This window comes from Curcuma longa, chromosome 8, assembly GCF_044706935.1.
Source record: "Curcuma longa cultivar G26 ecotype Majalengka, Jawa Barat chromosome 8, ITB_CL_G26_1.1, whole genome shotgun sequence".
Classification (NCBI taxonomy): domain Eukaryota; kingdom Viridiplantae; phylum Streptophyta; class Magnoliopsida; order Zingiberales; family Zingiberaceae; genus Curcuma; species Curcuma longa.
The window spans coordinates 9,687,790-9,704,590 of NC_133868.1; the positions used below are offsets into that span (position 1 = coordinate 9,687,790).

The 16,801-nt window shown below is 34.9% G+C and overlaps 3 protein-coding genes across 4 annotated transcripts; all 3 read left to right on the forward strand.

Annotated features, from left to right (window-relative positions):
- Positions 1-95: 95 nt before the first annotated feature.
- LOC141833774 (ubiquitin-like protein ATG12) lies at positions 96-5,080 on the forward strand. Its single transcript, XM_074721271.1, has 5 exons — positions 96-249; positions 350-408; positions 2,676-2,744; positions 2,829-2,891; positions 4,760-5,080. The coding sequence occupies exons 1-5, from the start codon at positions 216-218 to the stop codon at positions 4,817-4,819; spliced, it is 285 nt and encodes a 94-aa protein (XP_074577372.1). The 5' UTR covers positions 96-215; the 3' UTR covers positions 4,820-5,080.
- Positions 5,081-6,298: 1,218 nt separating this feature from the next.
- LOC141834185 (splicing factor YJU2-like) lies at positions 6,299-11,452 on the forward strand. 2 transcript variants are annotated; one of them, XM_074721637.1, is made up of 9 exons: positions 6,299-6,429; positions 6,515-6,836; positions 7,772-7,921; positions 8,022-8,156; positions 8,265-8,330; positions 9,073-9,138; positions 9,251-9,361; positions 10,000-10,090; positions 11,177-11,452. In XM_074721637.1, the coding sequence occupies exons 2-9, from the start codon at positions 6,639-6,641 to the stop codon at positions 11,371-11,373; spliced, it is 1,014 nt and encodes a 337-aa protein (XP_074577738.1). In that variant the 5' UTR covers positions 6,299-6,429; positions 6,515-6,638; the 3' UTR covers positions 11,374-11,452. The 2 variants fall into 2 exon arrangements, with proteins under 2 accessions (XP_074577738.1, XP_074577739.1); XM_074721638.1 differs by having other exon boundaries at positions 6,544-6,836.
- Positions 11,453-12,676: 1,224 nt separating this feature from the next.
- LOC141833257 (triose phosphate/phosphate translocator, non-green plastid, chloroplastic-like) lies at positions 12,677-16,640 on the forward strand. The gene is made up of 9 exons (XM_074720658.1): positions 12,677-13,087; positions 13,713-13,835; positions 13,913-14,065; positions 14,236-14,321; positions 14,497-14,581; positions 14,971-15,090; positions 15,183-15,251; positions 16,234-16,363; positions 16,444-16,640. Exons 1-9 carry the CDS (start codon positions 12,677-12,679, stop codon positions 16,512-16,514), a joined length of 1,248 nt encoding a protein of 415 aa, XP_074576759.1. The 3' UTR covers positions 16,515-16,640.
- The last annotated feature ends 161 nt before the right edge of the window (positions 16,641-16,801 follow it).

The following is a 16,801-nucleotide window of genomic DNA, read 5'->3' on the forward strand; positions in this document are numbered from 1 at the left end:
GAACATCAATGAAAATTAAGATTGCGTGAATTAATGAAAAGTAAGACATTTTGTTCCTATTTATTTCATTAAAATTGCAATTAAGGTGGGAAAAAGTCTAGGCCTGCAAGCCGCTCTTCCTAATTTTTTTCCTTCTTCCTGTCGGCTGGCGGCGATTTGAACTCCATCTCGATTCTGAAAAAGGGCAGAGGAAGAAACGTTTCTGCTATCGATAGATGGCGGTTGATTCGCCCACGGCTGACCGAAAAGGTACGACGATCGCAAGGTGAAATTGGACAAAATTCTTCCTCTCCTTGTGTATCGTTTCTCTTCTGCTTTTTAATTCCTCTCCTTCCGTACTTGATTGCAGTGGTTGTTCACCTGAGGGCGACTGGCGACGCTCCTATTCTTAAACAAGCCAAATTCAAGGTACCTGTTTTGACCTTCTTGCTTTTCCTTTGTATGCAGTCATCGAGCGAAGATCTTGTCAATTGAAAGATTTTCTTCTTTGATTATCGGAATATAGCCCAGACTAGAGAAGCAAAGTTACAGTGTGATATTTTTGGGGTACAATATTCAGATCCTTGTCTCCTTCTCCAAGGTCCCTTTTTCAAAGATTTTCATTATCCCAGATCAGCTACGTGATCTTAACTCTTCATTGAACTTTTTTGTGTGCGTGTGTGCACGCAGGCGCTTAGTTTTCACACAGCTGATGTTCTCCTTATGCTACATGGCTCAGATCATTTTATTAGGGGTGTGCAAACTCGAATTAGGAAGATGCCTAATGAGGCTTTCTACCGGCAAGAATAGGAATAGAAATCTGAAGTGGAGTGATAATAAAGTCCTTTTAGGTTGATCCATCATGATTTTTGCTTCTCAAACCTTGCCAAATTGTGTTTTCTTAGATAAAATGTTGATACTATGGAGCCATAAATTTAAGTGGTTTTATTTTGCTGTTCATGATGGAGCAGGGACAGCTTTTCTTATGGACTTAGTTACAGTTAGATTTTAGCTGATCTCAACTAAGAATTTCATATAATTCTTCACAAGTAGCCCAAAATAATTTGCAGTCTCTCAACTATGTTGAGGCAATTGTATGTAATCTGAAATGTGATAGAACACAAATCTGAGTGCTTGGTGAAAAAGTGGATTCTGAGGTCCCATGGTAATTGCTGAAGAAGGCTTTTCTTGTTGCCTTGCCAATGTGCACCAATGGTTATTTGCAGGCTACTATTAGCATTGTTTGTTTTATGTGGTAACTAGCTTGCCTACCAGGATGGAAGTCAACTACTATGATGCTGCATTGCTGTTAACAACTAAGGGTTTACTACTCCAAAGCTCAATACAAATGTTACCTTATTTTTTCCAGGATGCTATGCATCATTCCTTGCACAGGTTCCAGATGCAGTTTTTCTTAAGCATAAGGATTAGATTCATTGCTGATATCATGGAATTTTAGCCATATTTATGATCCAAATTGTAGACAATTTATACTAATTGAAATTCTTTGAGCTCATTTACAAATAGTATTTCATGGTAATTTGTACATACATTGGAGGATCGATTGGTTTGAAGTATGAATTAGGTTCCAAAGTCCTAGAAAATGTTGAAATAATGTTTTTGCTGCTTTTTTCTTCATATATACTACTTGTCTTGGTGTATGATAGACTACCTTGAAGTGTTGAACTGTTCTCCTAAGAAAGGTGCAAATATAGCAATAGTTTGCTTCAGTACATTCTTTGGCATGATTGGACATCATACAGCAAGTTGAGTACACAAACTTGGCGCTTTACAGACACCATTATGTCCGACAACCATAGGTTTTAAGGATTTTCTTATCATAAAACATCAGCGAGTCCTACCTTGGACAATTACACTGAAACCTAGCATATCTCGCACAGTACATGATCAAGGCTAATAACCATGATCGATGTGTTCAAGAACACTACTATAACCATGATGCAAGAAACAAATCATGGTTTCAACAGGCATTCACCTGAAATAGCACTCAATGCTTGCTCAATAAGGGTACGCCCATATTCAACTCGACGTTGTTGTGTTCAACATTGACACCCAAACGAGAGTGTATGAAACCAGTATGTCTTGCTTGAGAAGACACCAATGACTTTGAAAGTTTCAAGGTTTTATCAATGAGCCATGAGTGTTGTAATTTATTTAAACCTTCCATTGTGTTGCTTTGGGATGTATTGTATTTTTAGTATCTATGTTGTATGAATCTTCCACTGTGGCTACTGTATGTAAGTTTTTCCTTGTTTGTTATTCAATATGAAGTTTATAAATTGCAACCAAAAAAATATCATTAATTATTTAAGGTCAATACAAAAACTTGATTTGCAGTTAGTAATCATAGTGTATAAGCAATGGTTGCCCTTGGTACTTAACATAAAGTGGAGAGGTAGGGAATTGAATGATAGACAGTTATATTTAATCTATCAGGAAAGAAATTTCTGTTGAGCGTGGAAATGTCCAAGAAACCAAAATTAGCCCAGGATTATGTATATTCTCATTCTACACAATTGTTGTTCCAATAAATACTCTAGTTCAGCTAATTTAATCTATTCTAATTTTCTTTTTATTGTAAACTAGTTGAATGTGAATCAGAAAGCTAATAAGTAATAAATGATGACAATTAGTTTCTATGTAAAAATCTAGAGCAAATTTCTTTCTCTTTGTAGATTTCCGGAATTGACAAATTCTCAAAGGTCATTGAATTTCTCCGTCGACAACTTCACCGTGATACTTTGGTATCGTTATTCTCTTTTCATAAATTTGGCAGCTTATGATGTTGTTTGTGTTGCTCTTTCTGAAGATTTTCTCATATGTAACAGTTTGTATATATCAACAGTTCCTTCTCACCAAACCCAGATGAATTGGTGATTGATCTCTATAATGTAAGCATATTTCTTCTATTGTATTATGCTGCGGATTTAGTTCTGAATTGGATTTTCTCAGGTCTTAACAAATAAAGACCCGTCTTCTGATTAGAAATTTGATATCATGCTTTAACTGTTTATACTTAAGTTGCATCTTTTGTAGCTCCAACTCCCTGTCTCTTAGTTACAAGTGAATTTATGGAAAAGAAAAAAAAAACTTCTGCAGCGGGATTTTTTATTAGAAATATGTCAGCTTGGGAAATCATTTCCTTTATCACATCACAAAATAACATGTTGCACGACTAAATGATTAGACTTTTAGTAGGTACCTTTTTGTTTTGCCGTAATGAAGTAATGAAAAAAATTGTTGTCAGACCAAACAGTAAAGTTCTCATGCTCTTAGGAACAATATGTCAAATTAACATACATGAAATATGATGTTAATTATTTCATAATTTTACTCAAAAGGATTTTTACTTATTTTTTTTCCACATGTGAGAGGACTATGAAGAAGGAGCTCTATATAAAAGAGCTTGATTCTCTCTCATACCAAACAGTTGGCTCAGTCAACTATATGAATGTAATAATTTAAGGTTGTCATTCCCATTAACCATTGAATCAGCATAGTGACAATTCTAATTTAATTTTAATTTTTTTAAAAAAATTCTTGGATTATTCTTTGGGAGATGACATTACTGTTCTTTTACTTGTTTGTTGAACATAAAATTCATCCAAACTTTTGTCAAACCTTCTTCAATTTCACAAACTAAACAAGAAGCACTGATGGCAAAGAACTGTCAGTTTTCTCGTAGTAATGAGGACTGTGAACTGATTCTCCTCCAATTTTGCATTCATTTCAGTTTCAGACCACCTAAAGCTTGTTTTAGAAATACAATGACTTCAAGCTAACAGGCATGTGAAAAATTAGGCTGGCTAATTCCAAGTATGAATACCTTGGCAAAATTTGTGATGCCTTGTAGGAATCTTCATATTTTAGTTAATTGCTTTATTTAAAAGGATTTTCTATATTTTAGAAATGTTTGCCCTTTGTCCCATGTCTTTGAATGTGTTTCATTTCCAATAATATGTTTTTAGAAAACAAGGTCAAACTAGATATACGTACTACCACCCATTATTTGGTGTGAGCTACATGGATGGTATCCCATCATTAAATTTTGTAACATCTTAGATATTTTAGATATGTGTATACCTTAAATAAAGCGTTCTTTAATTTTTTTCTACATTCATCTTTGGTTCTAATCTATTCAACTTGTCTAACTTGCCAGTAGTTTCTTACATAAAGTTTGATTGATTGTACAATAATCTAGTAAAAATTCTACCTTTGTATAACCTGACAATCACACAAGACTCCTCGTTTTTTTCCCCTTTTTTTTTTCAAAATATTATAAGTTGAATAGCTGGAGGTGAAAGAGGAATCTCTAATTAAAATGACTAATGATCTTAGATATTATTAGTGACAGCTTTATATAGTATTTAATCACTGAATATGATCCGTATAACTAATCTCAAATAATTAGGCTTATAATTAATTGCTGTACGGTCGAACTGGAACTATAGGCTGAATAAATTGGAGATCTGATCATATCAAAATTTAGTTGTACAAGAACTTGCTATTCCAGCCACCAAGATCTTTCCCTCTCATTTTCATTTCACTAGTGTGATAACGTTTTAAAGTGTATGTGTATATACTATATATATGTGTGTATGTATTTTGTTGATATATTTGGGTGCAAGTATATGGAGATTCTCCCTTTTCAGAAAGCAAACTAAAAGCGTCCCTACTCTGTGTCTGCAAATTTTCGCATGTGGAACGTCAAGGTTTGAACTAATGGATACCTATTTCATGGTTGCCTTTGGGTTTGCAGAACTTTGGATTCGACGGTAAGCTAGTTGTTAACTATGCTTCTTCCATGGCATGGGGCTGAGCAAGATCTGCTGCTATATTAAGAAAAGTAAATGTTAGTTTTTAGTATCCCCTTAAACTTGATGGAAAGATTGTTGGCAATATTGTTTTAGAAGCTTGGGATTCTGGTAGTCAGAATTACGTTTTTTTTGGGTATTTTTGTTATTGATTTTATTAGTTATTTGAGCCTAATTTGTTTTGGTTGGTAACTTGGTAAATGTTGTCATAGTTGTGTAAGAAAGTTTCATGATTAGTTTCAAATGGGTAAAAATCTGGAATTGGCTATCCGTTCTTAAAATATCTTTATACTAAACAATTCGTTCTTGTTTGGTTTGCTTGGATCATTTGACTTGCTTGAAGCTACAATTCTTTATGCACTGGGATCATCTGGAACAGAAGTATTGTTGGAATGTAAATCATACTTGAGAGAAAAAATCTCGATGGAGCTGAGTCTTCACTTTATGTTTCATGTTCCTCCTGAATATTGTTTTATACAAGGCTAGAGCTAATTATCTTTTGCCATATCAATATAACTTCTCTATTTTTTTTTTCTAATTTTATATTTATTTCAATCAATTTCTTATGTGATAACTATCTACAAACTTTTAATTTAAAACAGTCTTACGTTTATTTCTATTTTTTCCACGTCTTCACTCAATCTTGGATTTTATACCTTTTTTTTTCATTCACTAATTTAGGGCCCGTTTGTTTTGACAGGAGGTATTTTTTTAATTTTTTAAAATATTAATAGGGTAATAAATGGATAATGAAAATTTTAATTAATAAAAAATAGAAATTTTGCGTTCATTCTTTTTTTCTTCAATAAAAGATGAAATTCGTTCATCCCAACGATTTTACACGGTCGATTTCATGATCATCTATGAGGAGATAAATTGGAAAGTTATCGTTGACTACGATAAAAAAGGATATTGTCTCGATTTTATTGAGATTTAATTCATTGTCCATTTAAGTAATTCTGCTTTATCGTAATCAATTCAATTATATTATAAGAGTAATTTTGTGTTCATTTTCACACTTTTAGAGGATGAGACAATTAGTTGTCATATTTTATATTTATTGAGATTCGATTTATGATCTATTGGTAATAACATACCTATTGGTAATAACAGTCCTATAGGTTTCATTACGTAAGTGGTCATGAACAAAATTTATGTATTCTATGGGGGCAGTAGATTAATTAAATATTCATCAAATATTCAATTCAATAATAATTTATCTATCTTTGGACAACATATATATAAGGTTAGATAAATAAATAAATTTAAATAGCATAATAAACTAAGTTAATCAATTAAAAAATATATTTAATTTATTAATATTCATAAATAAAAATTTAAATAAAATTTATAAATTAAAATATGTAATATCAAGCTTATTTAAAAAAAAATGAAATAGGCAATCAACCAAATAAGATTAAATTAAAAAGCTTAATAACAAGTAGCTTCAGCTTGTTTAATTCCTAAACAGTCCTAATCGGCGAAAACCTCATTACGGGCCTAGTCCTCTCGAGCTAATCGCGGCGTCCCCAACCTGATCTAGGGTTCGTCGCCGTCTCCAACCTGCTGTGCCACCGCGGTTGCCTCCCCAGCCGTGATCAAGAAGTTCCTCCAGGTCGATCCCGGCAGCCTCTTTGTGGGTTCGTCTCCCGCGCTCTCCAGCGCACTAGCTGACTGCGTGGGCTTCCTCCTTTCCGCAGGTAACAGTATCTTGCGGCCGATCTCGTAGGTTAGAAGTTCTTCTCTTCGGCCTTCGATCAATTGGAGCCAAAGACTCGCTGGCGTTGATTCAACTGCGGAGGAGAGGAACCAAGTCAGGCGAACATGGGAGAACGCAAGGTCTTGAACAAGTATTACCCGCCGGACTTCGATCCGGCCAAAATCCCTCGTCGGCGGCAACCGAAAAATCAGCAAATGAAAGTTCGGATGATGCTTCCGATGAGCATTCGCTGCGGCACCTGTGGCACCTACATCTATAAGGGCACAAAGTTCAACTCACGAAAAGAGGACGTCATTGGAGAGGTGAGATGGTTTTTACCTTTAGCTCTTCTCGGCTATATGGCTTCTTCTTCTTTCTTTTTCCACAGAGTGGTAACTTTGGTTACGTTAATAATCAATGCACATGAGATCCTGAAAAGCTGATCCCCCAAAACTTAGTACATATTTTGGTATTCCTTCTGCTTCCTAGATTTGACTCTTTTGTCCTAGAAATGTTGGTTAATCTCGATCCAGATGCGAAATCTTAGACATTAGGAAATGACTTAAATTCCACGCTCGGATTATAGTGATACTCATTTTCTTTGATTTCCCCCCAGACACCATGATTTTGATGCCTGGACTTTGGGGGTTGTGTGTTACTTTGGATGTTGACGAATTTTTCTTCCACATTTAAGTTGTACCCTTTTAGTGCCTTTTTGCAATGACAATTTTATGGAATCGGAATTCTATTTATAATATTGGACCATATACCTGATAGTGTTTGGGAAACAAGAAGGTGAAAATTAGAATTCTATTATCCAAAAATTGGGATTTAGGATCCAATGACATTTGGCTGTGGTTATATTTTTGTGTTCTAAGATTTTATGTAAATCATGACTATAATATGATAAAATACTAAACATTCTTATTGTATGATTTCAAACAGAATAAATGAAATTCTGATTCCTCACCCCATTTCAAACTTAAGACTCCAATTATGATTTTTAGGGACCCTTTTCTTGACATGAAATTGAAATTATTTCTACAGAAATTGGTTTCAGACAAGTTGCTAAGCCTTTTTGTTCCAACATAGGCATTCAATTATCATTATATAGTCTAGCTGACCAATTTCCTTTGTTTGCCTGATTAGTTCAAGCCGATCATTTTTGTTAAAAAGAACTATCAGGCTCAGGAACTTTTCTGTTGTAAATTTGATTCCTGTGGGAAAATTAGCCATCAATTTATTTCATTCTTTGCAGACTTATTTGGGAATTCCAATATTTAGATTCTACATCAAGTGTACTAAATGCTCAGCTGAGATTACGTTCAAGACAGATCCTCAGAATTCTGACTACACAGTTGAATCTGGTGCTTCCCGTAATTTTGAGCCTTGGCGTGATGAAGAGGAGGTGAATGATTACTTTTTGCAACAGTTTGTTGACATTGCTTTTGGCTTATTAGTTTGTATTGTATTCTGTTGTTCAACTTTGTCATTTTATTTCTTACCAGGTTGTTGAAAAAGAGAAGAGAAAGAGAGCTGAAGAAGAGATGGGTGATGCTATGAAATCCTTGGAGAATCGAGCTATAGATTCCAAACAAGATATGGATATACTTGCTGCACTTGAAGAGATGAGATCCATGAAGGTACTTAAACTTGTTCTTCATTTGGGAATTATGGATGACATTTTGAAAAATAGCTTTTTCAGGAAACAAATGGAAAGTTGTCCTAACCACTTTTGTTCCATTGTGCAGTCTAGGCATGCAACTGTGAGTGTTGATCTGATGTTGGAAACGTTAAAACAGTCAGCCTATGAAAAGGTAAATACTTTTATGATTCCTGTTTCTTTCTCTTTCTTTTTTTCTTTAGTTCACTTCATGAAAGCATGCACATTTGTTTTTGGTGATATAACCTATCTCACTAAAAATTGGATCTGTATATAGTGCATGTTTAATCATTATTTAAGACTGTGTCTCATGACATTGAGCACTGTTTTGGAAAACCCAAATCAGTGAAAGGACATTTTATGGCATTATAATTTTACAAATATTAGCAACTTCCAATATTTTGTGAGATTTTCTCCCTTAAGGATGACATGTCATTCGTAGGATCGCCTTCAAGTTTATGTAGCAAATAATAATTCCTATGAGATGGATAAAATTGTAAAACTAAAAGAGATTCTTCTACTTGCAGTTTAAAAAGAGTTCCATACAATAGAAAATTTCTTAGATGGTATGGTTTGAAAAAATGATGTCGATTTTGTAAATGTATTCTGTTAACTGTGAGATCCTACCTAGTAATGGTGAATGAACTTAAGTCACAACTTGAAGATAGTAGGTATTTAGTGTGTGGCTATATTTTTATGCCCAGAATCTGCTAGAGTTCCGTAAAATTTCTATTAGTATATCTTTCTTGAAAAATTTTGTCATCATCTGGTATTTGTCAGTATAAAAAATTGTGTGTATTGGCAACTAATTGTAAGCTTATACTATGATTTTGAATCTCATCAGTAATTATCTTTTTTATTTTTATTTTCTAAACAACTATCTTCTCCACTGACAGGAGAGAAAAATAATGGAAGAGCTAGATGAGGCAGATGAAGCACTCATTAAATCTATAACTTTCCATGTAAGTATCCAAGCATTGTTTCTATTTTGTTATTGCATTTATAGTCGCTATATGTTTTCTTTTTCTAGGCACTGAAGTATTATAAAATCTATATGCCACATTGCTAATATAGGGTTCAAAAGAGTTTGTTCGAAGAATAGATGATGATGATGATGATGATGAGGATGAGGATGACATTGAGGAGCTAAGCAAGGGATCTTCTAGTCTAAGTGAAAATTCAAAGGTATTTCATCATTGTGTTTATCACTTGTTGTTCTCTTTGTGCTGTCAATGAAGGTTTCTAGCAAACTCTTGCAATATTTTTGTTTTAGTGTTCTAGCCTTCGAAGTTTCAGATGTAAATATGCAACTAGTATTCGACGGTTGAGCTGACACCAATGTGATTGGCCCTTCTTCATGTCATTGTGGATTCAGTCAGTTTCAGTACTTGTATTCTTTTGTGGGATGGGAGATCCACAAACCATTTTGTGCCAATCTCCTTGTCTGAGCTTGAGTCTTGGCTTAGGAACTATAGAAGAGTGTCACATACCTAAAATACATATAGGTGCACTCTGAGAATGTATGACAATGCTTCTTTTGCATTCCCAACTTGAGCAATGACTGACTCTCAGATAATTTCTTGTATATATTTTATAAATAATTTACTTTGAACAGCAGTCATTGTGTACTTATAATGCTGATTTTATAAGGTAGGTTTGACAGTTTGACAACATGGTGTTTGGGTTCTGTTATGATTTTTTGACATCTTCTAAATGTTTGGCTTCCCCATTGCTGTGTCAGTAGATAGAGCCACATCACATCTGTTTGTAGTGTTTTATGATTGTGGTTTAAATTGAGGCTGAGCACATGCTTTTTTATGCAGAGGAAGATTGCTTTGGAGCCTCTAGCGAAGGTGGGAAAAGCAACAGATTATCTAACCAAAAGTACCGTTGCTGATTATGCTAGAGATGGAGGTATGCTTTAAGTACTAGTAAATGTTTCAGACTGGAAGTTCAACTTAAGAAGCTTCTTTGTTGCCATTTAAAGCATGCTAGTTATAAATCAAACTGTTAATTTGTTGAATAAAGAGGATCTTCCTTGTTGAATCCCTGGTAAATATATATAAAATTCAATATGAATATCACAAGGAATGACCGACTAACTCCTTTCCTATGAGGCAAGGAAAGAAATAATGATAGGGAAAGTGTAGGTGTAACCCACCTTGATGCTCTCCTAGTTTCCCCTCTTCAAGAAAGCACAAATGAGGGATAAATCTATTTATCCTTTTCCATTGCACTTATTTTCTCCCTGCTCTTATTCTCTCCTCTATCCTTTCGTTCATAAGAAACACAGCCTAAAGTTCTATTTGTTTACATAAAGCCTGGTTACAAAAAAATGTTTTCTATATATTTTTTGGTATTTGATAAGAAGAAAATGCCCTAGTCTATAGGAAAATGAATGCGCGAAAATATTGCTTAACTTATGGATAATGACTTTCCCTCTTGAAAATGCCATTTTCTTGGGCTAACATGCGACATCATTCAACCTTACACATATATTCTTCCTTAGGGAAAATATTTTATGGAACCTCCTCCAACTGCATATTCTAACTTTCCTGGTAATTCTCATTTTATCTCAAAACTGTTGACTTTAGTGTCTGTTTATGTTGAGATCTGAAATTGAAACTGAAGCTCGTTTTTTGTTTTGGTTGTGTTGCATTGCCATCAACTACGAGTGACGTGTATGCATTGTTTGTCATGTTTTCTTTCATTGGCACAACTTGCAATTTTTGATCATCTTGCGTTTCCTTGTTTCCTGAAAAAATATTGAAACAATTATTAGTGCATGCTAAACCAGATATTTCAAATAAAAAATTTGTTTGCATTAGTTATTGATATGAAAATACTTCAGATTATGCTTTTGTACTAGTTGCTGCAATTCTACAAAATCATCAGAGAAGATATTATTTCATGCTGACATTTATGAATTCTTCTCTAGTGATTTTTTTATGTTTATGGGTTCTAATTATGATTCTTTTATCTCTGTTATCGGAAAACTAGGTGGATCTATGAAGCGAAAGTTTATAGTGAAACCCAGATCGGCTTTGGAGGTCACTAAGAAGCCTCAAATTGCAAGTGAAGATTCTGTCCCATCAAATAACGAAGGAGATGGTGAAAAGCATGATGACAGGGGAACCCAGTCAACAAATGGACTTCAATCCCTCTTTCAAAACTACGGCAGTGATGACAGTGATTAATAGTTGCTTTCAAACTGGTTTATTCTGTTGACACTATACATATTTCTGGGTCAATGGTTCTACAAAATACATAGTAAGCCATGTTTATTAAGTGTAAGGGATTTGTTTAACAACAGTAGTGCAAGCAATAAAGGAATTGATGCAGAGCTGATGAGGATTAAAAGGATTAATCCTTGAGAGATTAATGGAGGTGTTGTGGAGGGAAAAAGAAATGAGAAGTGGTCCAAAGGAGATGAGACTTTGGTAGTGGAGAAAAGGATGGTGCGAAGCCCACATTGGGCTTGATAATATAAATTTCAAGCAATTAGTTTGTGGTTTAAACTTGAGCATGATCCAAGTCAGAGTGGACGTGAGTTTGATGATGTGTTTTTTAGATTCTTGTGACAAATTGGCATCATGCACAACAAATTATCAATGCATCTCTTAGACACAAAATATTTAATAAGGTGCAGTGCTCCTATGACCTTTTATTGATGCAACCCATTAATGCATGACCCTTGTACTCACTTTTGAATTATTATGGCTGAGCCAATAATCAGTGCGTTTTCTTAAACAATTTGAACAATTACTTCTTAGCTGGTCTTTGGGTCTGTACTCACTGTCTAATGTAATCTCAAGATTAGAACATCATAATATTGTCCATTCAATTTGAAGTGATCCTGTTCACTTTATTCATGCATATGTTGGGTATATTGTCTATTGCTTCGATCGCTATTTGGCTAACTTTAACAAGTTTATTTTACCTCGAAATTTATTTACTTCTGCTTTAGCCTATTTTTAAATTCTTTCTTTATGGTTCGAGCAATTTAATCAAAAAAGAAAGAATCTTATTGGATGAAGAAATGCAATTTTGAGTTGATGACTCGTAAAGTCCCACTCGCAAATATTATGGAGCGATGACGTCATTCCTTTCCTTTTTTTACAAAGCAAAATACAAATCCAACCTGGCTATTAGAATATCCACATCATCGATTATTAAATTTGAACCTGATCGCTTTTCCGGCCAGGTTAAAGGAAGAAATCAAGCGGTGCACTCCTGCGATGCCATGCAAATATCGCCCTCAACGACGACTCCTGTTGCAGCGCTGAACACGACTAGTGGCCACCGATCTAAAATAATATTAATTATTATTATTAATCCATTTTTTTCTAGTTTAATAAGAACATCACTCTAATTTTTGACTTGTTTTTTTAAATATAAAATTGCAAGAAAAAAAGGAATCTGAGGATTCCACTACCGCCGTCTCATTCGTGATTCCGTCTAAATACTGCTCCTGTTTTATTTGCAGATGAAGGCGCGAGGATGCTGCAGCACAGCACCAGCGCCGCAGCCGCCTCCTTTGCGGCTCGCCCTCTGCTTCCGCGATTGAAGGCCGGCCGGAGGCGGCGGCATGGCGGCGGCGCAAGCAGCCATCTTTATGCATTGCCAGGCTTCCTCTCTTCTTCTTCTTCTTCGGAAGAGCCGTCGCCTTCTCTCTCATGGATCTGCACGCCCTCGCCTCGCCCGGCCGTCCTCAAGGCCCCGCTCGTTCCCACCACCGTGGCTAGGGCTGCCGAAGATGCCGCTCTGGCCGCCGGGGGCGAGGAGAGCTTGCCGAGGCCAGCGACGAAGGTCTCGAGTTCGACGAGCGGGATGGTGCACAAGTTACAGTTGGGATTTCTATTCGGCCTCTGGTATCTCTTCAATATCTACTTCAACATCTACGACAAACAGGTCTGCTTTTTTTACTCTCCGTCAAAACTACTGGAATCTTTGATTTTCTGATTAAAATAAAAAAAATTGATCCATGAATCCTGTTCGAGATACCCTTTAACTTATCTTTAGATGAATAGGGAAATAAATAGTAAGAGGTAGATTCTTCTTCGAAACAGAGAGAAAAATAATAAGTGTCTATTCGAGTAAAATTTCTAGAGTTTCTTGTGTAGAGGATGTATGAAACTATGTTTTATTTTGTCGTTGCTGAGAACAATCTGACCCTTTTCCTTCTGAAATCTTACTTGTTGACAAGGAGCTATTTGGCTTTTATGTTTGATCTTCTCCCCTCAGTTAGAGTTGCGGTTACTATGATAAGATTTTTTTTTTCTACACAACTAAACCTGTTCATATACAGAAACAAGGACAATCTCTAAAACTTGTCCTTTTGTGTGCAATCCAGGATGCTTAAACCAATATCACTCTTTATGCAGGAATCTTTTTATTACTCTATAATTCTTATGTTATCTTAGATAGAAGAGATTGGTGAAACTCTGTTCTCGTTTGAAACAGATTTTGTGTAAATATACTTTACGTTGTTGAATATGGCATTTTTAGAATCTCAAAGAGAGATTGGTTGTTGCAGGTTCTGAAGGTGTATCCGTTCCCAATGACCATCACTGCGTTTCACTTTGGCATAGGGACTGTACTTATATTGTTGATGTGGTTCACTAATATATATGAGAAGCCTAAGATCTCTTCCAAACAGGTGCTGAACATTAGCATTGTAGATCTTGCATTATTATGGCCTATATGCCCTTTACAGCCACAACTATCCATTGGCAGATTGTTGCAATTCTTCCCTTGGCTATTGTGCACACTTTGGCAAATGTTTTTACTAATATGAGTCTGGGAAAGGTAGCTGTTTCATTCACTCATACAATAAAGGCGAGTGAGCCTTTCTTCACAGTAATTCTTTCTGCCTTGTTCCTTGGGGAGGTAATTTTCTCATCCAATCACTCTCAGTTTAGCCATCATGAAGTCTTGTATCTTTTCTGTTGCATGCAAGTTAATTATTGTGGATTGTTTATTTACTAATTCCGCTTTGTGCTTGGCAAAAGTATCCAAAGATGTAATAAAGCATTTCAATCTTTTTTTTTCTTCTGCAGTTTCCTTCCTTCTTGGTTCTGATTTCTCTTGTGCCAATTGTCGGTGGTGTTGCTTTGGCATCTCTGACTGAAGTTTCTTTCAACTGGTAAGCATCTCCAAAAATAAATGGTTCATGAAGTAATTATTTCTTTGTTGATTTCATTCTCTCATCCCTCCTTTATTTTCTTCCTATTTGACCATTCCAAATCCAGCATACCCTATTTTTTTATATATCAAGAATGTATCTATCAAGCTCACATGTCCTTTAAAATGTTAAATAGGGCTGGATTTTGGAGTGCCATGGCTTCAAACCTTACCAACCAATCTCGTAACGTGCTCAGCAAAAAGATAATGACCAAAAGTGAGGTACTCTAATAGAACTTCATAGTTTTCATTTATGTATGTACTGCTGAATGATTTGTGTTGGTGATTGGAGTTGTACAATGTGGAAATGGAATGGCTGAACTCAGATATTTTGCTTAATGTACAAGCCTGAAACATGAATCTATCTGATTTTGTGATGCTGCTAAGTTAACTTAGATATGTTATTTTTTTTCCAGAATAGTAATTGCAAAAAAACTTTTGTGGTTGTTAACTGATCAGTTAAAGTTTACCTAAAACTTAAAAATTTCTTTTTGTTGAGAAAACTCTAATGAGTCAAACAAAAGGATGAGCACGTGAATCACTTTAACTCTGTATGATATAAATTCCATCAATGAAATTTTGTTGTCAACTGATAATTTCTCATCAATCAGGAATCTCTAGACGACATAAATCTCTTCTCGGTCACTACAATCATGTCATTTTTACTGCTAGCCCCTGTAACTATACTCATTGAAGGAATTAAATTCACTCCAGCATATATGCACTTTGCTGTAAGTAAACTCAATGAACTGTTTTTTTGTTTTATACTTCTCTATATTGGCATATTCTTAATTATTGATGATTTTAACTCTTCTAACTGTAGGGACTGAATATTAAAGAGGTGTTCGTGAGGTCATTTCTTGCTGGTGTTTGTTTTCATGCTTATCAACAGGTCAGATATTGTTAAGCACATGCAGATGTTTGCTAGTTCTGCCTACTAATTCTTGCTCGATGTGTTAACTCAATTATAAAACACGAATGCATTCATATAAAAGAGGACTACATGAATGCAAAATAAAGGGAAAAACGGTCTAATCTAGAGGAAAAATCAATAGGGAACTAAAAACAATTAGAAGCTTAGAGATTGACTGCTTGCTATTCAAAGAGTGTGCCAATTTGTGATATCTTAATCATATCTGACTGCAATTTTGTTCGTGATGGAACTCATGCCCAATATATCCAACTATGTACAATCGATAGCCATTGTGTAAAGGAAACACTTTATGAATTATGACTAAGCACAAGAATGGTTAATTTTCAGATGCAAGATTTTAGGAGAATCTATCTGAATCAAGCATGGGATATATAAATTGTTGATAATATATGTGGTATTGCAGTTAGACCAGTCGTACGTCCTCTCTTTTTGAACTCCATGCTATGTAATACAGTCAGTAACCTAACATTTTGCATTTGGTAAGTTTCACAAACTATACTACTCTTCTGTTACAATGTCGCTATTTGACTGTTTTGAGTGGTGTTAGTACCCCGTAAGAAGGCTAGTCATGTTGCTTTGAACAATGACAGTGGTCAAAACAGCTATTGAGACATGCTTAACAAGCAAGGATTTGTAGGATGGTAAAAGAAAAATATACTAATCAATCCACTTTGAAATTGAGAACCAAGATTAACAAGCAAAGTTATTTCTATCTGGAGTCTTAAACATTAGCAAAGCATACAAATCCATTAATCCAATATCATGGATGCTTTGGAAGATGAGTAAACGTGGTCGATATGGCATATTGATACAATATGTTATCGGGGAAGTTTAGATAAAGATCCTTAAACAAGTACAAACGAGACTTCCATTTCTGTTTAAACATCACTGCATCTTATTTATTCCTTTTCCTCTGAGTCATTTCTGTTTAAACTGGCAGGCTGCATACATGATACTGTCCAGAGTATCTCCTATCACACATTCTGTCGGCAACTGCGTGAAGCGAGTGGTAGTCATAATATCTTCAGTTCTCTTTTTCAGAACACCAGTTTCACCTATTAATTCCATTGGTAATCCTTGCTCTTCCTTGACTGTTGAAAACTTGGTATTTCTATCAGTTTTCAAATCCTTTATTGGATTTTGATCGCAGGGACTGGAGTAGCACTAGTTGGAGTCTTCCTATATTCAAGAGTGACGAGAGCCAAACCCAAGTCTGATTGAGACTTTCAGTTTGTTTTTTTTCTGTTTTTTGTTTTTGTTTTCATCCAAAGTAGAGTTTGAATCTACTTGGAGATTGAATAGTTTGGAAACTAGTCAGGATTTACTCAATTGTGATACAAGCATTGCTATAGCCAGGTTTTCTTGTGTAACTTCATAAGAAAAGTAAATTGTGATGCGCTAAAATGTATATTATAATGTTTGTCGTACTTATTTTTAAAAATTAAAATACCACTTTATCAATTTTTTATTTTAAAAATGTTTTTATTTCAGCATTATAAAAATATTAT

Coding starts and splice junctions, on each gene's coding strand:
- LOC141833774 (XM_074721271.1), top strand. CDS start 216: ATGGCGGTTGATTCGCCCACGGCTGACCGAAAAG. Junction 250..349: donor GCCCACGGCTGACCGAAAAG/GTACGACGATCG, acceptor ACTTGATTGCAG/TGGTTGTTCACCTGAGGGCG. Junction 2,745..2,828: donor AACTTCACCGTGATACTTTG/GTATCGTTATTC, acceptor CATATGTAACAG/TTTGTATATATCAACAGTTC.
- LOC141834185 (XM_074721637.1), top strand. CDS start 6,639: ATGGGAGAACGCAAGGTCTTGAACAAGTATTACCCGCCGGACTTCGAT. Junction 9,139..9,250: donor TTAAATCTATAACTTTCCAT/GTAAGTATCCAA, acceptor TTGCTAATATAG/GGTTCAAAAGAGTTTGTTCG. Junction 9,362..9,999: donor GTCTAAGTGAAAATTCAAAG/GTATTTCATCAT, acceptor TTTTTTATGCAG/AGGAAGATTGCTTTGGAGCC.
- LOC141833257 (XM_074720658.1), top strand. CDS start 12,677: ATGCTGCAGCACAGCACCAGCGCCGCAGCCGCCTCCTTTGCGGCTCGC. Junction 13,088..13,712: donor TCAACATCTACGACAAACAG/GTCTGCTTTTTT, acceptor TGGTTGTTGCAG/GTTCTGAAGGTGTATCCGTT. Junction 13,836..13,912: donor CTAAGATCTCTTCCAAACAG/GTGCTGAACATT, acceptor ATCCATTGGCAG/ATTGTTGCAATTCTTCCCTT.